Source organism: Mercenaria mercenaria, chromosome 6, assembly GCF_021730395.1.
Source record: "Mercenaria mercenaria strain notata chromosome 6, MADL_Memer_1, whole genome shotgun sequence".
Classification (NCBI taxonomy): Eukaryota; Metazoa; Mollusca; class Bivalvia; order Venerida; family Veneridae; genus Mercenaria; species Mercenaria mercenaria.
The window spans coordinates 45,665,560-45,690,860 of NC_069366.1; the positions used below are offsets into that span (position 1 = coordinate 45,665,560).

The window sequence follows — 25,301 nt, forward strand, 5'->3', positions numbered from 1 at the left end:
AGCAGTTCATGAGAAGTTGTTTCAAGGCTTTCCTTCTGAAGCTCTAAGGGCCCCATGGAGCAGTCAAACAATCACTTAAAAAAAAAACTTAAGAAAGATCGAACCAAGGATGCTACAGACTAAGACTGTTGAAGATCAATTAAGTGGTTCAAGAGAAGAAGTCATTTAAAGATTTTTTTCTATTTTCATCCCTAGGGGGCCCATACCTGGATGCTTCAGTCCAAATGCGGTGTTGATCTATCAAGTGATTCGTGAGAAGAAGTTGTTAATAGTTTTTTTTCTATTTTTAGCTCTGCAGGCGCCTAAAGTCAGTCAAGTGTATCAATTTGCTGCTACTGACTAAGTTCAGTGTAATTCTCACCAGTAGTTTCAGAGAAGGCGTTTGAGTAAAAATATGTTGATGCAAGACGTCAGATACTGGACCATCCACCTTTAAAAATAGCTCACCCTGAACAAAGTTCATGTAAGCTAGAAAATGAGAAATAAACTGATGTCCATGGGTAAAACTGTAAAATCTTTTTGGCTTACCCATTTGCTCTTAAAGCTATACCAGACCAAAATTTCGAATTTGAAAATATGATCTATCACAACATATAGTTTAAGTAGAAATAAAATTAACAGGTCTATGTGTTTTAAGAGTACTGTACACTAGGTTTCAATACATGATTTAATACAAAAACATGCCTACAGATCGACATTAAAATTTCTCTTTTTAAACAGTAGCTAAATTATAATATGGCTTGATTTTTCTGTCAGTTAAACACAGAAGAAAATCAAGCATTGTATATTCTGCAATAAACAATAAACAAAAATGCTCGTATCAGTGAAAGAACATTATGTTGTCCATTATGATGCCAAATAGCCACATAATGTTCAATTCATTACTACATCGATGAATAAGATAAGTTGTATCATCTTGTTTAAATGAGCATGTTAAATTGAAAACAGACAAGGCTTTCTTGTGGCTTAATGTCTCATTTACCATGGTTATTTGCAATCAACAGTTATAAATCAATATTGTTTAAGAAATAATATATCTCATTTAGTGATTTGTCGCTGAATAAATCATAGTTTGGAGTTCAGATGCGAAAGAATTATATCACAAGGGAGCGGCCCGCACCTGAACGACAAACAAATTATTTTATTCAAGAGCAAATCACTAAATGAGATATATTATTTTGATTCTAACACGTTACCAAGGATTTTAAAGTACATCCTTGACGACATTCATAAAATATTTGCCCGTGTGACTAACATGGTAGACAGTTTTTTTTGTTTTTTTTTAATATTCTGCTTGACTATATACTTCAGTGTATTTTTTTCATATTTATAAACGTTGCCTGGAACTGAGGTTTTCATTTCTAATTTCTAACTAATGAAACTGCTTTCAAAATTTTGAGAAAAAAATAACATAAATCTTGAGGTTTGTCCTTTTAAAGAACGCTGCAGTAAAATTGTGCTTCTATTCTGACATTTTTTACCTAAAAACATTTATCTTATTTTGTATGAAAATATATACAGAAAGGAACATCACAAATTCTGCTGATACATTATTACACTTACTGACTCGAATAATATGGCAAACGGTATGACTTTATAATAAGTAAAAAAAAAATTATTATTATTATTATTATTCCCTGAAGAAGGCATGTAACTGAAATGTTGAAATTGACAGCGTGTTTGCTCTTTATCTACTTTATTATTTATAATAAGTAGAAATTCAAAGACATGCGTTTAACATAAATAAAAAACACTTAGCTTACACAATTATGGGATGTCGGAACATAAATAAATCTTTTCAATTCACATTAAAATGAAATTACAAACAAATGAGCATGATATACCATCTTGAGCCTTGACCATCTATACATTTTGTTTAGGTCAACATTACTGACCTAAAATATTGATATTCAGAAGTACGAGTACTTCAAACGCAAACGCACACAATAGACGTCAAAATAAGTGTGATCCTAACCTCTTAATCAAGGTAAAAACATTATAATCTAATACAAAATCAAGGCAGGGTGTTTTTATGCATTTCATGCATGGTTGCATCCATGGTTGTAATCCATGAAATCAAATCCAGATCCTAAGGAAACAAGTGTATTTTCTGTAAAAGAGCCGTGCCATGAGAAAACCAACATAGTGGCTTTGCGACCAGCATGGATCTAGACCATCCTGCCATCCACGTAGTCTGGTCAGGATCCATGCTGTTCGCTTTCAAAGCCTATTGGAATTAGAGAAGCCTTTAGCAAACAGCATGGATCCTGACCAGACTGCACAGATGCGCAGGCTGGTCTGAATCCATGCTGGTCGCAAAGCCACTATGTTGGTTTTCTCATGGAGCGGCTCAAATTCTACATCAGAAATTGAAAATCCATGAATTCAGGTCCTTTCTTTGAACTGGAAGTGTGGGGTGCAGGAAGGTGAATGAGATAACAATACAGTGTTCATATGCACAAAGACACATTTCAGTTAAAATACATGTGCAAGACAAAATACACTAGATTACAAAGTTTATGTTTACAAGTGACTTATACAACATCTATAAAAACACATACAAAGTATTAAACAATTTCAAGAAATAAAAATTAAATATATCACAAAAATGAAGAGTATTTAAGACAATAGGCACTGCCACCATTATGCTGACATTTTGTACATACATGACAAACACTGTAAGCAATAAAGTACTACAAACATTTAAGAAAGACTTAAAAAAAATGGTGTTCTGTAAATTCCTGATTACATACCTGTATTTGTTTCTTTGTCAAAATAACATAGCACAATAAAAAATTCCTCCCACTAATTTTTTAATATGTTGACAAAACCCCACTGATGAATTTTCCATGTTTTTATTAATTTAAAATAGTTTCAAGAACAATAACTAAACCTACTGTTAAAACAAGAGCTCGTAGAACATAAAATGCCCCCTTGATGCATTCCGTAACTGCAAAAGGACCAAAAAAAAAAAAAAAAAAATATAGGTCACTGTGTACTGGACATATGACGTCCTGACCTCAAATCAATAATTATGGGTCATTTACCAGTCATAAGTGACCTCCGTATCAAATCTGATCTTAAACCAAAGCATTCTCTAGTTATTTGGCAAAAAAAGTTCTACTGTTCTGCATCAATGTGACCTTGACATTTGACCTCAAAATCTATAAGGGTCATCTGCTGTCAGGATCAACATCCCTACCAAGTTTCATGATCCTAGGCCCAAGCGTTCTCAAGATCTTGTCCAGACACGGTTAAACTGTATCGGGTCAATGTGACCTTGACTTTTGACATACTCACCTCAAAATCTATAGGGTCATCTGATGGTAATGATCAACATCCCTATCAAGTTTCGTGACCCTAGGCCAAATCGTTCTCAAGTTATCGTCCGAAAACAGTTTAATTGTTCCGGGTCACTGTGACTTTGACCTTTGACCTACTGAACTTAAAATCAATAGGGGTCATCTGCTGGTTGTGATCAACATCCCTATCAACTTTCATGATCTTAGGACCAAACGTTCTTGAAACGTTCTGGAAACCGTTTAACTGTTCCGCGTCAGTGACCTTGACCTTTGACATACTGACCTCAAAATCAATAGGGGTCATCTGCTGGTCATGACCAACCTTCCTATCAACTTTCATGATCCTAGGACAAAGCGTTTTTGAGTTATCATCCGGAAACTGTTAAACTGTTCCAGGTCACTGTGACCTTGACCTTTTGATTACTAACCTCAAAATCAATAGGGGTCATCTGCTGGTCATGACCAACCTTCATGTCAACTTTCATGATCCTATCCCCAAGCTTTCTTGAGTTATCATCCGGAAACTGAATGGTCTACATATCGACCAACAGACATCTGCAAAACAATATACCCCTCCTTCTTTGAAGGGGGTTGAATGGGGGCATAATAAAGTGTTGATGCTGAAATACAGCTAAATATTGCCGAGTTGTGATTATTTTGTTTAAGGTAGCAAAGAGTATCATCCACTCATGATTTTGTCCAGTTATCATGCACTTCTCAATTCTGCATGCACAATATTCAATTCTAATGTGAAAAGTAGTGTTGACTTTTAATAAAACATGATAACTGTAACATCATATCATTCTTATTATATATATATACATGTTATATGACCAAGAAATCATGCTACCATATCTGACTTACTATTTTACATAAATGATCTATTAAACAAAATTAATTAATGTCATACAATAACAAATAGGTTATACACCACTCAATATTTCTCCTAAGTACCCACTTGTGAAATCATAATGAGGGTCGTATCACATCTTTGCCATGTTTAAATCGTTTTTAAAACATGCTTTTGCTAAATATTTTATTAATTCATTCATTACCTAAAAGTAAATTCTGCTCATTTCTGGCGTTCTTCCAAACTTTTTTTTCTACAAAATTAAAGACCAAGACAAATTGTCTGTCTGCATGTAAGTACCTTAGCATTAAACTCTGTTTACCAGTAAATGCAAAAGAAAATACACTTAAAACTTATTCTTAACATTAACTGTGGCTAAAAGACACATATCATACATATAATTACAAAACAAAACATGGACCACAATGAAAATCAACAAGAATTACATATGAACATTGTTATACTAAAGGTTGTGGACCCATAATGACACTCAGCAATGTCTAGGTTTTTTTATTTTTTTGGGGGGTGGGTTTAACATCACACCAACAGTTATATGTCATATGGCGTTTTTCCAGCATTTGATGGTGGAGGGAGACCCAAGAGTCCCTTCATGTAGTATTTCTCATGGTGGGCATCTGAGTACAACCACCGACTTTCCACAAGCCAGCTGGCAAGTTTCTGTTTGATCATGTATTATCATAATAATGCAATTCAGCAAATTTTCGTAAGTGAATTAACTCAACGCACACACAGCTTTCTATAAAACTAGAAAATTCCAAAATCACCGAGAATACATAATTTGCCAGTTATCGTTACAGGTCCATTACCTAAGCTGAACAATATGCATTTTGAGCATCAACTTATACATGTAAGAGAAGATCACATAAAAACAGGGGAAAAAGAAGATTTAAAAAACAACTGTTTTAACTTAACCTTCAGCCTGTTGGCGGCAAGAGATTCTGCCTTTGTGACCAGTGCAAACCAAGATCAGCCTGCACTGTAGAGGCTGATCATTAATCCAAATAATAGGACATTTCAGGACAGCGTGATAACTTTTGACCGTCGCTGTCTCTGTCACTAGAGGGATGACAACTATAAAATATCAGATCATGAAATAAGTCATCCCAATAAGCCAAATGAGTTTGCACTGTTCGCTATTAAGTCAGTAAATTTTCAGTGAACACCCCTTTGTATAATAAATGGAACTGCCAAAATTGAGTGATAGACCAGTCCATTTTAGAAATTAAGCAGGGTAAAGGTTACTAGTAATTAAAATTTGTGTTTGAATGAAATAAATAAAATGGGAAAAATGTAACATAGTTACTAAACTGCAAAAATGTCTCTGCGTAACTGTCCATAATAAAACAGAACTGCTGTAAACGCAAGTACAAAACAAAGATACATATCTGATCTCTGTACCCAGTACATTTCTTTTATATTTCATATCAAAATGAGCTGTCCATCAATGTCATGGAATTGCTATTTTTCTACCTGAACATAAGTAATAAATTTAACCCTGTGAAATATTTAAAATACAGAAAAAGCAAGATGCTTTAAATGACATCCTCTCTTATCTGACATAACCATTTTGTACACACAAGTTTTACTGAGATAAAACAAACAAACAAAACACAAACAAAATTTTATAATTTGAGAAAGACAATTTAAAATGGAGATGAATTTATTATTTGTGTAGGGGCCTTTTTGCAACTGAATGCAAACCTATAATAAATGCAAATACCCGCAATCTCTCAAACATGAACAAAAAGATATGTTTAGAATAATAAAATAATAAAATAATAATATCAATGGCAATCAGTATGTTGATGGAGATACTGCAATGGGATCATAACGAGATTCTTCATACGTAGGTGGCGCCACCATCTGCGGATCGTGTAACATTACATCTTCCTGTGGTGGGGCTGAAGGTGCTGAACCTTGGCGTTCAAGTGGAGTAAATTGTCTTGCACCAGATAAATTCTCATTTTCAACATTCTCCTTTTTCTTTCTTGAGTTGCCATGTGGTTCTCTCTTGCGCCAGTAACAACAGTAGAAAAGAACAATGGCAACACAGCTTACAACTATGAACACAACAACAAGAATCACAATCAGAAAGATTTTGGTGCCATCATCATCTGAAAATAAAAAAAACATAATTATATATATATATCAAACATACATTACCATTCAAACAAACTTCACCAACTGGCTCTATAATTAGTAACACTTGTTAATAAACATAGTACTAATAAACTTTGATAATGTGGCAGTCTAGGGGTGTTCATAGTTAATCCGTCACAGATCTATTGTAAAGCAAATACTGGATTTACCTGTATTGGAAAATAAACAGTGTCGATTGAATTGAGGTCAACTGCCACATTATCGAAGTTAATTAGTAAGTCACATGACTTTTCTTATCCTTCTTATCTTATGTTGGCGTGTTGTTTCCCTACTACGTCATTTTTTAGAAAAACTTCACTTACGTAAGAATGTATCAATTCATACATGTTATAACTAAAAACTACTTAAAAGAAAGTAGTTTGTTTTATTTTACCTTTTCTATCAGTTGTAGAATACAGTATGCAATAAAAAATAATCTCAGTATGCATGAAACAAGAGGGCCATGATGGCCCTATATCGCTCACCTGTTATCATTGCACTTGAGGACAAGAAGGTCCTCAGAAAAAATATCTAAGTCCAAAGGACAGGAACAACAAAGAGAAGAAATTTAACCAAAAAGAAAAAAAAATTCTTACATTTAGGTAAAGATATGTCAAAATACACCTAAAAATTGGAGGTACCATCCATGTTGTACCACAGAAAAGTGGTCTCGGTTTTTCCCTACGGCCAATAATAAAAAAGTTACTAAAAATAAGCTATTTATAGTAACGTAAAAGGGAAGTAATTAAAAAAAAAATTATTGTAAGTGAACAAAAGAAGGATCTGCCAAATAAATCTGTTGACATAAATGATTTTTTTTTTTTTTTTTTTGGGTTGGATTTAACGTCGCACCGACACATGATAGGTCATATGGCGACTTCCAGCTTTGATGGTGGAGGAAGACCCCAGGTGCCCCTCCGTGCATTATTTCATCACGAGCAGGCACCTGGGTAGAACCACCGACCTTCCGTAAGCCAGCTGGATGGCTTCCTCACATGAAGAATTCAACGCCCCGAGTGAGGCTCGAACCCACATCGATGAGGGGCAAGTGATTTGAAGTCAGCGACCTTAACCACTCGGCCACGGAGGCCCCCCTTGACATAAATGAAATTTCAGATCAGTATCTTCATTAGTTACGGAGATATACCTATTTTAATTTGAAATAAAGGGAGGTAATTTGACATAAAATCAGTCCATAGTTATCTACCCTGATTGGCTCAGTCCAACTAATGACAATAATGAAATTTCAAATAAGTCCTATAAGTACTTACTGATATAAATCCATTTTGATTACAATCAGGGGAGGTAATCAGATATAAAATAACTCTGAAACCTACGATTGGATCTGATTTGTCATGGAATCCAAGATTTATTGTTGTTGAAGATATTTTGGAAGTTTGTATCAAATAAAACCATAAATGAAGTCTCTATATGGCTGCAAAAGCCAAAATAGCCAATTTTGGACCTTTAAGGGGCCATAACTCTTGAACCCATGATGGAATCTGGCCAGTTCAAGAAAGGAACCAAGATCTTGTGGTGATACAAGTTGTGTGCAAGTTTGGTTAAAATCAAATCATAAATGAAGCTGCTATTGTGCAAACAAGGTCAAAATAGCTAATTTTGGCCCTTTCAGGGGCCATAACTCTGGAACCCATTACAGGATCTGGCCAGTTCAAGAAAGGAACCGAGATCTTATGGTGACACAAGTTTTGTGCAAGTTTGATTAAATTCAAATCATAAATGAAGCTGCTATTGTGCAGACAAAGGTCAAAATAGCTAATTTTGGCCCTTTCAGGGGCCATAACTCTGGAACGCATAATGGAATCTGGCCAGTTCAAGAAAGGAACCAAGATCTTATGGTGATACAAGTTGTGTGCCAGTTTGGTAAAAATCAAATCATAAATAAAGCTGCTATTGTGCAGACAAGGTCAAAATAGCTAATTTTGGCCCTTTCAGGGGCCATAACTCTGGAACCCATAATGGGATCTGGCCAGATGAAGAAAGGAACCGAGATCTTATGGTGATACAAGTTGTGTGCAAGTTTGGTTAACATAAAATCATAAATGAAACCACTATCATGCAGAAAAGAAATTGTTGATGCACGGACGGACGGACGGACTGACGACGGACGAAAGTGATCACAAAAGCTCACCTTGTCACTATGTGACAGGTGAGCTAAAAAAGAAATCTCAGTATGCAAGAAAAAAGAATCTCAGTAGAAAAAAGAATCTTAGAATCTCAGTAGAAAAAAGAATCTCAGTATGCATGAAAAAAAAAACATCAACATTTGACTTGTTAACATTCTGGAGGCCACAGTTTAGACTCAATCTTTATGAAACTTGGTCAGAATGTTTGTCTTGATGATCTATAGGTCAAGTTTGAAACTGGTCATGTGGGGTCAAAAACTAGGTCAGTAGACCAGATCAAAGGAAAATCTTGTTAACACTCTGAAGTCCACAGTTTGAAACTCATGAGAATCGATCAGAACTTTTGTCTTATGACCTTTAGGTCATGTTCGAATCTGGGTCATGTGGGGTAAAGAACTAGGTCACCTGGTCAAATCAAAGGAAAAGCTTGTTAACACTCTAGATGCCACATTTATGACCCTTGGTCAGAATGTTTATCTTGATGATCTTTAGGCCAAGTTTGAAACTTGGTCATGTGGGGTCAAAAACTAGGTCAGTTGTTTCATAATGATCAAGCAACAAATAATACTGCCAACAGATTATCACATGGCTTAGCTGTTTACATTAAAGACATTGTTTCTGTTCAGTTCAAATATACATCCTCTAGTAAAACTGTAGAATTTTCAATATTTAATATTCATCTAGCAAACTTTGAAAAACAGATTGTCATATTGTATAAAGCACCTACCATGTCTAATAAAAACTTTGGTAAAGTGCTAGATAAAGAACTTGTTCTGCTCATTAATATTTGTAAACCATTAATCATTATCGGAGATTTCAACCTTCATCCTTTAGAAAACCACAGAACATTTGTGCAAACATTCTTATAATATGTTCATGCATGAGCCTACTACTGTCACAACCAGTCAACATTAGACCTTGTTGTTTACTTGTACTCTTCAATAATGCCTTGATTTGAATTCTTATTAAATCAATGTAACATCTGTTATTTTTACCTCCACTGTTCAAAGAATAGTCCAAGTTATTCACTCTGGCATTAATGTCACACCTTGGTTCAAGTTTTGCATGCAAGTAGGTAAAGTATCTTTTGCAAATTATGCCCCCTTCTGGACTTAGAATATCCTGGTTTAAGTTTTGCAAAAGACATGTACAAAATCAGTTTGTTGTGGATTATTGCTATATATGGTATTCCTAGCCATGCTATGGACTTTCCATTATCATCCTCTGTGGAAGGCAGAGGAAAAAAAATTGACATCAGTCCTTCACACTATTTTCAGTCTGAAGCCATACATTGAAAAGCTTTGTTAGATTCTGTTGAAACTTGGCATGAATGTATATAAAATAGATGAATGCATCTTAAAAACTATAAAAATTTGTCTGTGTACAGCAGAGTTATGGCCCTTACTTTCAACACCGCTATTTAATTTATGGAAAAATTCAAACAGATGCCGAATCTTGGTACTAGTTCTCCGATTCTGTTGAATTTTGGCATTGGTGTATGGATGGATAAGGCAATGATGCAACTTTTTAATGCTTTCAAAATCCACTTTTGTACAGCAGAGTTATGGTTCTTTGGTACTTTTAACATAGCTCCTGTATATAGGGCAAAATTCTGTCCGAATCCCTATCTCGTTACTGGTTGGTCTGATTTTGTTGGAACTTGCCATGAATTTATACATTTGTATGGGACCGATTCACCTCAAATGTCATCTCAATCCACTCATGTATACCAGAGATGCAGCCCTTCTTATTTTAAAATAGCCATTTATTCATGCAAAGCAAGATCTAACACAACTTGATCTTGTTTTTATTAATGGATTTGAAAATATGACACACAGGTTTAATCTAACAAAACAAATTCTTAGCAACAAAAATTGGGTGTGACACTCCAAGGTCAAGATCACAGTTGTAAATCTCTGCATGTATAATAGAGTGTTGTGGTGCTAATTCTCAGCAACTATTGCTGGGATTGTAGATATATGTATGCTTTGGTATTATCTGTCAGTCCTATCTGAATATTTCCTTGTATACACACATCTATTCAATTCTAGTATACAGGTGTCTTATAAGACTGAACACAACAGAAACTATGCTTAAGTTTATGGTATTCTCGCTACTTAGGTATTTGAATATTAGTACGTCATGCATCTTACAATGTTCTTAAAATATAATTTTCCAGAAATACTATTTGCCAAAGATTTTTCTTCTCTTTGAATAAAGATAATAGTCTGTATTCATGTCTCCAAATTCTTTCTAGTACAGAGATTTGCTCAATGCACTAAAACAAGTGTATTTTCAGAATATCTGGGGAAAAAAATGTCTAAATTTAACAGGTGATCTGTTTAACAGTCTGTTAAAGTTTCAAACAACTGGGCCCAGGTTCACATGCTCTGCACATTGTCTCATCACCACATACCTATATGTCAAGCTTAGACAATAATTTGAATATGCTCCAGACACAAAATACGACAAATCTGACCCTGAGTTACATTTTTGACCTTGACCTTTGAACAACTGACCTGATCCATGTTTTCTCCTTTCAGTGCCATCTACCTATACACCAACTTTTAAGTCAATACCTTAAATACTGTAAACCTAGAAATGGTTTCACACTATTAAAGTTAGCAACTTTCACAGTTAATGTGTATCCGCGATGTTTTGTAGCCGCAAAACAGCCAGCTACTAAGAAAATGCGAAAATTTGTAGTTTTCGTTGTGACTGTGTACTTTCTACTCGATATACTGGTATGCATCGCAGCATCTGTGTATAACTGTGAAAAAAGAAAGTTTTTTTCATGTATAACAATTTCTCTATTAGCAAACACAGTTTTCTTACCCTTGTGTAATAATGCTTATGTTTGTTTAATTTGGAGCCATACCTGTAATTTTACCTGCGACGTTTGTTATGTGCTTAAGCTATTAAGTTTTAGCATATTTCGCGGCTAGCGTATTCCGCAAATCTTTGTAGCCGCTAAATCATAATAATGTGAAATATAGTGTTCGCAAATGTTTCTAGGGTTACAGTAGTTACTGAGTTATGCTCCGGGCATGAAATATAACAGATGGACAGACAGATGACAGATGCACACCATCAAATAATACGTTCATTTTTCAAAATGGGCAAATAAAAATTGAAGAAACAGAAGCAAACTGCCCCGACTACACAAATTGCTTGTGTATGCCTGGGTGCCTAAGCCCAATGCCTGAGGGAACAGTGTTTCACTGTATACAAGAATGAATATTTTGTTTACCTTCATCAGGAGGTGGAGTAGCAGGGTCAGCCTGATACAATACAGTGCTGCCATCTGAAATAAACATCATAAATTATATCGACATGTTTATTTTTCTTAAGCACAATTTTTGAAAACCAAGAGTGCCAAAAAATTTACCTGAAGATGTATATTGCAATACTTTTTCTCAGAAAATCATCCTCTTGATTTCTGCATTTTCAGTGCTGACAATGAAATGGAATCATTTGAATATAACCATGACTGTCAACAGTAGAAAGCATAAGGCAAAATTTGACGACCATTTTGTGCAGATAAAGCGGATGACCTGAAACACATGTGCGCAACATTTCATCCACAGGGGTAGCTATCTATTAACCCCAACAGCCCTTCCCTGATTACATATGATTTTCACAAGCATATTTTATTAACCCTTATCATGCTGCACACGATTGATTCTGCCTTTGCGACCAGTGCAGATCATGATCAGCCTGCACATCCATGCAGTCTGATCATGATCTGCACTGTTCGCCATTCAGTCAGTATCTTTTTGGTATGCACTCCATTTAACAGTTAATGGTACTGTCCAAACTGAAAGATGGACAGGTTCATTACAGAAATTTAGCAGGGTAATGGTTAAATTCATAATAATAGATCAAATCTAGCTTCAAATATACATCAAAAGGCATCAGAACTGTTCTAGATTTCAAAATTTGATTGGAGAAATTTGCAGCACACACCTAATTTGTTCATGTGTATATATGTCAACAAATGCATTTGGAGTTGGCTTAACCCCTGACATTCTTCTTTTGTAAGAGTTGTATGTCGTATCAGATCAAAGTATAAATAAGTAAACCAGTACATTAAAAAGATTGGTTGTGTCTTTTCATCAAATTCATCTTACAATCTGACAAAGAAATGCCAATTTTGCTTTGCTGAGAATTGCCACTTTGTAACCAGCTATATATATGGCAACAATACTGCTAATATCTATAATGAGAATTGCCACTTTGTAACCTTCTATATATATGGCAACAATACTGCTGAATATCTATAATGAGAATTGCCACTTTGTAACCTTCTATATATATGGCAACAATACTGCTGAATATCTATAATGAGAATTGCTACTTTGTAACCTTCTATATATATGGCAACAATACTGCTGAATATCTATAATAATCCTGAATTTGAGTAGTTCTGTTTGCTAATAGTTTCAACAAAAGGGCCAAGATGGCCCCAGGTCGCTCACCTGTGTAACACACCATAACAGTGTTAACATGTTTTATCTAGTGATTTCATGGAGACAAATATTCTGACTAATTTTCATTAAGATTGGACCAAAAACGTGGCCTCTTGAGTGTAAACAAGCATTTTCTTTGACTTGACCTAGTGACCTAGTTTTTTATTCCACATGACCCAGATTAGAAACTGTCCAAAATTTCATGAAAACAAACATTCTGACAAAGTTTAGGGAAGATTGGAGCAAAAAAGTGGTCTCTAGAGTGTATACATGCTTTACTTTTGATTTAACCTAGTGACCTAATTTCTGATCCCACATGACCCAGATTTGAAATAATCCAAGACTTCATGATAACAAACACCCTGACCAAGTTTTATGAAGATAGAATCAAAGATGTGCCCCCTAGGGTGTAAACAAGTTTATTCTTTGATTTGACCTGGTGACCTACTAGTAGTTTCTGACCCCACATGACCCAGATAAAATATAATCCTAGATTTCTTGCAGACAAACATTCTGACCAAGTTTCATGCACATCAATTGAAAAATGCAGCCCCTATTGCACGCACAAGGTATTTCTTTGATTTTAACAGGTGACCTAGTTTTTGACCCCAGATGATCCAGATTCGAACTTGGGCTCAAGATCACCAAGATCATCATTTTGACCAAGTTTCATAGGGTCATAAACATGGCCTCTGGAGTGTCATCAAGCTTTTCCTTTGATTTGACTGGATGACCCTAGTTTTTGACTCCACATGACCAAGATTCGAACCTGACCTAGAGATCATCAAGACAACCATTCTGACCAAGTTTCATAAAGATTAAGTTACAACTGTGGCCTCTAGAATGTTCACAAGCTTTTCCTTTGATTTGACCTGGTGACCTACTTTTTTAACCCACATGACCCAGTTTCAAATTTGACCTAGAGATCATCAAGACAAATATTCTGACCAAGATTCATAAAGACTGGGTCACAGCTGTGGCCTATAGAGTGTTCACAAGGCAAATGTTGACGGACGATGCACGACACATGCGGACGGATGCCGGACAATGACCGGTCACATGTACACTGTAAATATATGCTATGCACTAAATTTTGTCAGCACATGGGCTTTTTGACATAATATGTACACATTATTAGTAATGTGAAATATCCCCTTTTCTAATTTCAAATACAGCACTGACCTTTTTTACATTTACAGATATAGTTTTGTAGACTATCACATTTCAGAACACTCCAATCTCCTGTAGTGAAATCTTGGGCAACACAGTGGGTATCATATCTTATCCCTGTCTTTTTCCTGCAATACAGACAATAACATTAATGCAATACAGGCAGAACATCAATGCAATACAAGCAATAACATCAATGCAATACAAGCAATAACATCAATGCTATACAGGCAATAACATAAATACAATACATGCAATAACAACAATGCAATACAGGCAATAACATCAATGCAATACAAGCAATAAGATCAATGCAATACAAGCAATAACGTCAATGCTACACAGGCAGTAACATCAATGCAATACAAGCAATAACATCAATGCTATAAGGCAATAACATAAATACAATACAGGTGATAACATCAATGCAATACATGCAATTACAAGCAATAACATCAATGCAATACAAGTAATAACACCAATGCAATACAAGCAATAATGTCAATGCTATACAAGCAATAACATAAATGCAACACAGGTGATAACATCAATGCAATACTAGCAATTACATAAATGCAATACAGGCAATAACCTGAATGCAATACAGGATATAACATCAATGTAATACAGGCAATAACACAAATGCAATAGAACTAATAACATAAATGCAATACAGGCAATAACATAAATGCTATACTGGTAACAACATAAATGCAATACAGACAATAACATAAATGCAATACAGGCAATAACATTAATGCAATACAGGTGAAAACATCGAGGCAATACAGGCAATAACATCAATGCAATACTGGCAATTACATAAATGCACTACAGGCAATAAATAAATGAAATACAGGATATAACATCAATGCAATACAGGCAATAACATCAATGCAATACAGGCAATATCATAAATACAATACAGGAAATAACATAAAACATTACTGCCAATATCACTAAACAAATACAGACAAGAACATTTATGCAATACTGCCAATAACATTTATGCAATACAGGCAATGACATTAAGGCAATACAGAAATTAAATGCAACTAGAGCTATCACTAAAGGTGATGAATGTACCCCCCACATGCACTGACACAGTACATTGCAATCTGACACACACAAGATTGCATAATTATGTGGACTGTATGTATATAGACTGTATGTATACAGTATAGTAACAAAAAACAAAGTCCCATAACTATGCAGAATATTTATCTAAAAGAATGTAACATGCACCATGCACAACTAGGGTTGGTTGGTACTGATCACTTGTGTGAAGTTTCATTAAATTGTGTGCAAGGGTTTGGTAGATTAGGCACGCACAAGATTGCATATGCAGACTGTATGTACATAGTATGTTAACAAGAAACAAAGTCCCATAACTCTGCAATTTGTGTCGCTGAAAGAACCTAACATGCCCCATGCACAACTACTGTTGTTACTGATCACTTGTGTGAAGTTTCATTAAATTGTGTCAAGGGGATGAGGAGAGATGGTGCGCACAAGATTGTGTCTATGTATATAGTATAGTAACAAAAAAACAAAGTCCCATAACTCTGCAAATTTTTTTTCTGAAAAAACCTAACATGCCCCATGCACAACTACTGTTGTTACTGATCACTTGTGTGAAGTTTCATTAAATAGTGTCAAGGGGATGAGGAGAGATGGTGCGCACAAGATTGTGTCTATGTATATAGTATAGTAACAAAAAAACAAAGTCTTATAACTCTGCAAATTTTTTTTCTAAAAGAACCTAACATGCCCCATGCACAACTACTGTGGTACTGATCACTTGTGTGAAGTTTCATTAAATTGTGTCAAGGGGATGAGGAGAGATGGTGCGCACAAGATTGTGTCTATGTATATAGCATAGTAACAAAAAAACAAAGTCCCATAACTCTGCAAATTTTTTTTCTAAAAGAACCTAACATGCCCCATGCACAACTACTGTTGGTACTGATCACATGTGTGAAGTTTCATTAAATTCTGTCAAGGGGATAAGGAGAGATGGTGCGCACAAGATTGCGTCTACGGACAGACGGACAGACGACCAGACGGACAGACAGACAGACAACCTGAAACCAGTATACACCCCCTTACAACTTTGTTGTCGGGGGGTACAATAAAGGCAATAACAGTAACATGATATAAGAAATAGCATAAGGGCAACACGCAAAATAACATTAACACAATCCTAACAATACAAAAGCATTTAACTCAAATTATCCTCATAAAACATATTTTTCATTGCATTTCCAACATGATATGAGCAAAGTTCAACAACTAATACAGATCTTTTAAACAGAAAAGGTGTATAAATATTATTTTCTAATATCCTTAGCACTTATCATGCTGGACACGACTGATTCTGCCTTTGCGACCAGTGTAGATCATGATCAGCCTGCACATCCATGCAGTCTGATCATGACCTGCACTGTTCACCATTCAGTCAGTATCTTTTTGCTAAGCACCCCTTTTAACCGGTAATGGTACTGTTCGAAATGAAAGATGAACAAGTTCATTACAAAATTTAGCAGGGTAAGGGTTAGGGACAGACAAGAGCAAGCTGAAGCTTTTCAATGAACAATTTACAAAATCACATACAAGATGAAAAGGTACAGCAGCTTGCGATTCCACACAGTTTACAAATCTACACTATTTAGTCACTAGATACAAACCTTTCGTATGACAATTTGTGCCTGTCTATCCACTTGAATAAACCCTCTATTTCACGGTCACTGAGACCTATCCATGCTGTGGTCAAGGTTGAAGATGAATTTCTTCCATGGTCTTGTAAAAACGAAAAATCAATATTACTTCCATAAACAGGAGGGTCACAATGACCCTAAGATTGCACAGACAAGCTAAAAACAATAATATTAGAACAACAATACTTCCTACTGACAGAACCGAATATTAAAACCTTTGGCAAATGTATGAGAAAACAGTTATTGTAAGTAATATTTAACAAAAAATTAATGTACTTTATGTTTGTAACATAAAAATGCTGCAGTCACATTATTAGTCATTATGAGTCTTTAAAATACCTAAAATGGTGTTTAATTCAAATTCTGTTAAGATGCTAGCAAGATTTGCTCTATTGAAGTTGCAGACATCTTGAGCCCGGCTCCAATCTGCCTTTCCGCTGAAACCAATCATGAGACAATCTTCTGATGATGGTGAAACCTGAAACCAATCTGGTGGGCAGTACTGATCTTCTAAAAGAAATAGAAACATAAATTATTACAAACATAAGGTACACTGGGTTTTGAACAGCTTGATTCTTGTCATTACCATCATATTATAGTTAAATACTTCGAAATTATGTCATTTCATGAACTTGAAGATTCATGGTTTTGGTCAAAATGGCTATTTCCACACATACACACACAAAACAAGAGGACCATGATGGTCCTGAATCGCTCACCTGTCCCCATGTGACCCAGTTTTGAACTGAGTATGACGTTGTTCTTTCTATTATTTGACAGTGACCTAGTTTTTGAGCTCATGTGACCCAGTTTTGAACTTGACCTAGATATCATCAAGATAAAAATTCTGACCAATTTTCATGAAGATCCATTGAAAAATATGGCCTCTAGAGAGGTCATAATGTTTTTCTATTATTTGACCTAATGACCTAGTTTTTGAAAGCACGTGACCCACTTTTGAACTTGAACTAGATATCATCAAGGTGAACATTCTCACCAATTTTCAAGAAGATCTCATGAAAAATATGGCCTCTAGAGAGGGCACAAGGTTTTTTTATTATTTGACCGAATGACCTAGTTTTTGATCGCATGTGACCCAGTTTCAAAGTCGACCTAGATATCATCAAGGTGAACATTCAGACCAATTTTCATGAAAATCCATTGAAAAATATGGCCTCTAGAGAGGTCACAAGGTTTGTCTATTTTTAGATATACTGATCTAGTTTTTGACCGCAGCTGACCAGTTTTGAACCTGACCTAGATATCATCAAGATGAACATTCAGACTAACTTTCATACAGATCCCATGAAAAATATAGCTTCTAGAGAGGTCACAAGGTTTTTTTATTATTTGACCTACTGACCTAGTTTTTGAAGGCACGTAACCCAGATTCGAACTTGACCTAGATATCATCAAGTTGAATATTCTGACCAATTTTCATGAAGATCCATTGAAAAGTATGGCCTCTAGAGAGGTCACAAGGTTTGTCTATTTTTAGACCTACTGACCTAGTTTTTGACCGCACGTGACCCAGTTTCGAACTTGACCTAGGTATCATCAAGATTGACGATCAGACCATATTTCATACAGATCCATTGAAAAGTATGGCCTCTAGAGAGGTCACAAGGTTTTTTCATTATTTGAATTACTTACCTAGTGGTTGACCGCACGTGACCCAGTTTCGAACTTGATCTAGATATCATCAAGATGAACATTCAGATCAACTTTCATGAAGATCCATTGAAAAGTATGGCCTCTAGAGAGGTCACAAGGTTTTTCTATTTTTAGACCTACTGACCTAGTTTTGGACCGCACGTGACCCAGTTTCAAACTTGACCTAGATATCATCAAGATGAACATTCAGACCAACTTTCATACAGATCCCATGAAAAATATGGCCTCTAGAGAGGTCACAAGGTTTTTTTATTATTTGACCTACTGACCAAGTTTTTGATGGCAAGCGACCCAGTTTTGAACTTGACCTAGATATTATCAAGTTGAACTTTCTGACTCTTTCATGAAGATCCATTGAAAAGTATGGCCTCTAGAGAGATCACAAGGTTTTTCTATTTTTAGACCTACTGACCTAGTTTTGGACTGCACTTGACCCAGTTTCGAACTTGACCTAGATATCATCAAGATAAACATTCTGACCAACTTTAATAAAGATCCCATGAAAAATGTGACCTCTAGGGTGGTCACAAGCAAAAGTTTACGCACGGACACATGCACGCAAGGACGACGGATGCCACGCGATCACAAAAGCTCACCTGTCACTTTCACTTCGTGACAGGTGAGCTAAAAAATCACGTAGGCTCCAAATTTAAACTAAAATTTCTTGTTAAAATGTAATTTATGCATCGTCCAGCTTCAAAATGGTGGATCACTTCAATAACAAACACATGAATATAAAGAAATGATTATTTTACATGTTTTTACTACGTAACTGAAAGAAGTGTACTCTTACAAAATGTTATAGTTGCTCCAACACAGGCTGATCCTCTATTTTCTTGCATTTTTCATTCACTGGTTAAAATACATTGTAAATATTTAAGTCAGTAAAACCTGGGGTCCTTAGAGCAAAGTTGTCTCTATTTACATGTGGTGTTAACACAGGTCAGACTGTATATAGCAGGAAAAAAGAAACACTTACTGAATGTTTTAAATCTTATTTGGATTCCTCTCCTGTTGTCAAAATTTTGATGGTTAGAGCTGAACTTCAGGTACAAATAACGCCCTCTAGAAATCACACTGTAGGGATTCTTAGCATGGCATATGGATGTTAACTGCGTATTGTTTTTTTCTGTTCCTAAAACAAACAAATAAGGTAATGAAACATGTGAATGAATCACCCATAATTGAATCTGCATACCTCTGGATTAAAGCCATTTTTTTCCCACCGATATTGAGAAAAAAATGCATATGTTAGTGTTTATATATTTACTGACAGTAATGTTTTAACCATTACCCTGCTAAATTTCTGAAATAGACTGGTCCATCATCCAATTTGGGCAGTACCACAAAGGGGTGTTCACCGAAATTTTACTGACTGAATAGTGAACAGTCACAAAGCAGAATCACTTGACTGCAGCAGGCTAAAGGTTCAGTACTGAGGCATAACTAGTTTTAGACAGAAACTGGTGAAAGTCTACCAAAGAATCTTTTCACAGGAAAAGTTTTTGAGTTGGTAAGTACTCAGTAAGAAACTAATAAAGACTAAAGATTTTGGTTCATACTTGCAGAAAGTGAGAACACTTTAAGAAACAAGAGGACCATCATGGTCCTGAATCACTCACCTGACCTACTGACCTAAAGATCATCAAGATTTTGATCAGTTTTGAACTGAGTATGATGTCGTTTTTTCTATTATCTGACATAGTGACATAGTTTTTGAGCACATGTGACCTAGATATCATCAAGATAAAAATTCTGACCAATTTTCATGAAGATGCATTGAAAAATATGACCTCTAGAGAGGTCACAAGGTTTTTCTATTATTTGACCTAATGACCTAGTTTTTGAAGGCACGTGACCCACTTTTGAATCTGACCTAGATATCATCAAGGTGAACATTCTCACCAATTTTCATGAACATCTCATGAAAACTATGGCCTCTAGACAGGTCACAAGGTTTTTCTATTTTTAGACCTACTGACCTAGTTTTTGATCGCATGTGACCCAGTTTCGAACCTGACCTAGATATCATCAAGATGAACATTCTCACCAACTTTCATAAAGATCCCACGAAAAATGTGACCTCTAGAGTGGTCACAAGTAAAAGTTTATGCACGCACGGACGGACGACGGACGCTGCGTGATCACAAAAGCTCACCTTGTCACTATGTGACAGGTGAGCTAAAAAAACAAGAGGGCCAAGATTGCTCACCTGAGAATTTAATTATTTATTTACATGTATTTATTTGGGTTTTACGGCGCACCAACACAGTATAGGTTATATGGCGCCAAGCAGGACTACAAATTTTGGTTTCACATCTCATTTACATCGAAATAAAAACATGAGGTATGGAACACTCACCTGAGAAACACACCATAACAGTGTAAACATGTCTGACCTACTGATTTCATGGAAACAAAATACTCTGGCCAATTTTCATTAGGATTGGACCAAAAATGTGGTCTCTGAGTTTAAACAAGTATTTTCTTTGATATGACCTAGTGACCTAGTTTTTGATCCCAGATGACCCATATTCAAACTTGACCTAGATTTCATCAAGGCATTCATTCTGACCAAATTTCATGGAGATCAATTGAAAAATACAACCTCTATCGCATACACAAGGTTTTTCTTTGATTTGACCTAGTGACCTACTTTTTAACCCCATATAACCCATATCTGAACTTGACCTAGATTTCATCAAGGCAATCATTCTGACAAAATTTTATGAAGATCAATTGAAAAATACAGCTTCTATCACATACACAAAGTTTTTCTTTGATTTGACCTAGAGACCTACTTTTCAATCCCACATAACCCATATCTGAACTCGACCTAGATTTTATCAAGGCTATCATTCTGACCATATTTCATGAAGATCAATTGAAAAATACAGCCTCTATCACATAACACAAGGTTTTTCTTTGATTTGACCTAGTGACCTACTTTTTGACCCCAGATGACCCATATTCGAACTTGGCCTAGATTTTATCATGGTTATCATTCTGACTAAAATTCATGAAGATCAATTGAAAAATACAGCCTCTATCGCATACACAAGGTTTTTCTTTGATTTGACCTAGTGACCTACTTTTTGACCCCAGATGACCCATTTTCGAAATTTGCCTAGATTTCATCAAGGTCAACATTCTGACAAAATTTCATGAAGATCAGTTGAAAAATACAGCCTCTATTGCATACACAAGGTTTTTCTTTGATTTGACCTAGTGACCTAGTTTTTGACCCCAGATGACCCATTTTCGAAATTGGCCTGACCAAAATTCATGAAGATCAATTAAAAAATACAGCCTTTATCGCATACACAAGGTTTTTCTTTGATATGACCTAGTGACCCAGTTTTCGACCCCAGATGACCCAATTTCTAACTTGGCCTAGATGTCATTAAGGCAATCATTCTGACCAAACTTCATGAAGATCAATTGAAAAATACAGCCTTTATCGCATACTAAGGCTAAAAGTTGACAGACAGACAGACGACAGACGCGGACATCGAGCGATCACAATAACTCACCTGAGCTAAAAACACAACACTTTATTCAGGAAATATACTCTTTCCTGTAGTTCTAGAGTTACAAGCTCCATTTCTAAGTGCCGGAATTAATGGGGGAAAAATCTGAAAAGATTTTCGCTTCATACAGTCTGTGTCAATACCTCCTAATCAAGGGTAGCAAACTGTCAAAATAAGTACCAATCACAGCAAATTACTTTTGACTTTTAAAACACTCTTAATTATCGAGCAGACTAGCTGTCATTTTTTTTACAACTTTGACTAATTCAAGGGCCACAACTCTTCAGCTATAAGGACTATCCAGCTGGTTATCAAACTTACCCAAGATAATATACTCATAAATATTCTAACTAAGTTTGGTAAACATTTAAGTAATTAAGTGTACTGTCAATTTTTGCAATTTTAAGTAACTTAAGGGCCATAACTCAGGAGTGTCTGGGAGTATCCAGATGCTTATTGAACTTATCAGAGATATTATGATGTTATATTAACACTGCCATAAACCAACAAGAGCTGTCTGATGACAGCGTGCTGGACTATTCGAAGAATTGACTGAAGAATGGGGTCAAAATATTTCCACAGATATTCAGACAAAAGAAATAAATAGATTTGACAAACAACGTTCCTGTATTTCTTTGATTTCGATAAGTCTTGCACTAAATGGCAATGTATGAACCAATTTCAAAGTCCAAAAAGGGCCATAATTCAGTCAAAATAGTTATGTACCCTTGCCTACAGATGAAAATCATAATGATAAACAAGTGTTCAAAGTTTAAAAGCAATATGTCAAATAGTTTTGACAAAACGTGGACTTGTATGATAACAGAACCAATTTCGAAGTCCAGAAAGGGCCATAATTCAGCCAAAATAGATGACAGAGTTATGTATTCTTTCCTACAGATAGAGACTATTATACTAAACTAGTAATAAAAGTTTCAAAGCCATATGTCAAACACTTTACAAAAAATATGAACTGGTACGGAAAACTTAACCAAGATTTCTAAGTCAAAAGGGGCCATAATTCAGCCAAAATCCTTGATGGAGTTATGTACTCTTGCCTATAACTGGATATGGTGATGGTAAACAGGTGCTGAAAGTTTCAAAGCTTTATCTCAAAAGACTTTGTCAAAATATGAACTGGTACGAAATATTAACCCAGATTTCTAAGTCAAAAAGGGCCATAATTCAGCCAAAATCCTTGATGGAGTTATGTGTTCTTGCCTATAACTGGACATGGTGATGGTAAACAAGTGTTGAAAGTTTCAAAGCTTTATCTCTAAAGATTTTGTCAAAATATGAACTAGTACGAAAAACTTAACCAAGATTTCTAAGTCGAAAGGGGCCATAATTCAGTCAAAATCCTTGATGGAGTTATGTACTCTTGCCTATAACTGGCCATGGTGATAGTAAGAAAGTGTTGAAAGTTTCAAAGCTTTATCTCAAAAGACTTTGTCAAAATATGAACTGGTACGAAAAACTTAACCATGATTTCTAAGTCAAAAAGGGCCATAATTCAGCCAAAATCCTTGATGGAGTTATGTGCTCTTGCCTATAACTGGACATGGTGATGGTAAACAAGTGTTGAAAGTTTCAAAGCTTTATCTCAAAAGACTTTGTCAAAATATGAACTGGTACGAAAAATTTAACCATGATTTCTAAGTCAAAAGGGGCCATAATTCAGCCAAAATCCTTGATGGAGTTATGTGCTCTTGCCTATAACTGGCCATGATGATGGTAAACAAGTGTTGAAAGTTTCAAAGCTTTATCTCAAAAGACTTTGTCAAAATGTGGACTGGCACGAAAAACTTAACCCAAGGTGCGACGCCGATGCCGACGCCGACACCGACGCCGTGGTGAGTAGGATAGCTCTACTTATTCTTCGAATAGTCGAGCTAAAAAGTGATACATGCATCAGGAAAGCTTTCAAATGTCTAATTAAGGTATTTCAAGATTATCATCGCACCTTCACGTATTTCAAGATTATCGTATCCGGAGCACGTCGAATACTCAGGATTCCACTGTAGATCCACCGACTCTATAGTTAACTGTATACGCCCATTTTCTGATGCATCAAGTTCCCATCCACAGGTCAGATCGTTACTGTAGAACTCACTTCCTGGCTCTAGAGTCTTGATGATACCTTCATTCACTTCTGTTATTGTTTCCTTTTTACCTTTGTTACAATAAAACTCTTGTATTGCTGACACTGAAAAGATACTCACTGTTGTAGATATTTTTCCAGCAATTAAAGAACAAAATAGAACAGAACAGAATAGAAATATCTTTTTTTAACCATTTATGGATAACCTGTTGGCATATGAATCAAATATAAATGCAACACAAAACAATATTATAAGGTTTCATTGTGTATCTTGAAAGATGATATCATTCCTGCTTTGTACACGGTTACATTGTATAATCAGTATTATAGAGTAATAAATTGTTTGGCTGATTATCAACTATCAAATGAAGAATAATCATGGAAATGAAAATTATGTACCAGTTCTACAAAAACTGTGTACTACTTGGAGCTACTTTTATACTATATAATTGAACAAAGCAATCGAATAAAGGTCATTCTGAAATAGTTTTAACATGATGTCAGAAAAAAGTTTTAATGCACAAGGGTAGTTGTTCCCTCTAAAATTTTTATTTCAAGTTGTTTTTGTTTTTTTGTGTGTGTGCTTTTTTTTGTTGTCTTTGTTAGGTTTAATGTCACCCAGACACAGTAGGTCATATGGCAATTTTCCAGCTTTTGACTGTAGAGGAAGACTCCAGATACTGCTCCATGCATTACTTCATCATGGGCGGGCACCTGGGTAGAACCACCAACCTTGGCTTCCTCACATGAAGAATGCAACCGAGCAAGGACTGAACACACATCAATGATGGCCAAGTGATTCAACCTCTGCAACATAAACCACTCTGCCAAGGAGGTCCCATATTTCAAGTTGTCCAACAGAATGATCTATTTCAATCAACAAAAAAAAATTCAAAACTACTGTTTGATTACCTGAGGCAGAGATCAGAAACAAGAAGAATAGTTCTGGCTGCAACATGGTGCTTCTATACCTGTACAAAAGCAAATATAATTCTGTTAGCTTGTAGTACTAAATATAATGTTTTTATATTTTAATCATTTATTAATTATAAATAATCTTTATAAAAATGTAAAGATTGCAAACAACATTAAAGAAGAAAGAGGTTTAACTAAATATATTTTTTACAATAATTATGAAATTTGACCTCCGTTCTGGCCTCATCACATTGCTGCCATGCCCA

At 35.4% G+C, this 25,301-nt stretch overlaps 1 protein-coding gene across 1 annotated transcript; it reads right to left on the reverse strand.

Annotated features, from left to right (window-relative positions):
* Window positions 1-5,942: 5,942 nt before the first annotated feature.
* LOC123549038 (uncharacterized) lies at window positions 5,943-24,962 on the reverse strand. The gene is made up of 8 exons (XM_053546785.1): window positions 24,926-24,962; window positions 23,983-24,225; window positions 19,469-19,624; window positions 17,155-17,325; window positions 16,786-16,897; window positions 14,111-14,226; window positions 11,710-11,763; window positions 5,943-6,287 (listed from the first exon to the last, which is right to left on the reverse strand). The coding sequence occupies exons 1-8, from the start codon at window positions 24,960-24,962 to the stop codon at window positions 5,968-5,970; spliced, it is 1,209 nt and encodes a 402-aa protein (XP_053402760.1). The 3' UTR covers window positions 5,943-5,967.
* Window positions 24,963-25,301: the final 339 nt, after the last annotated feature.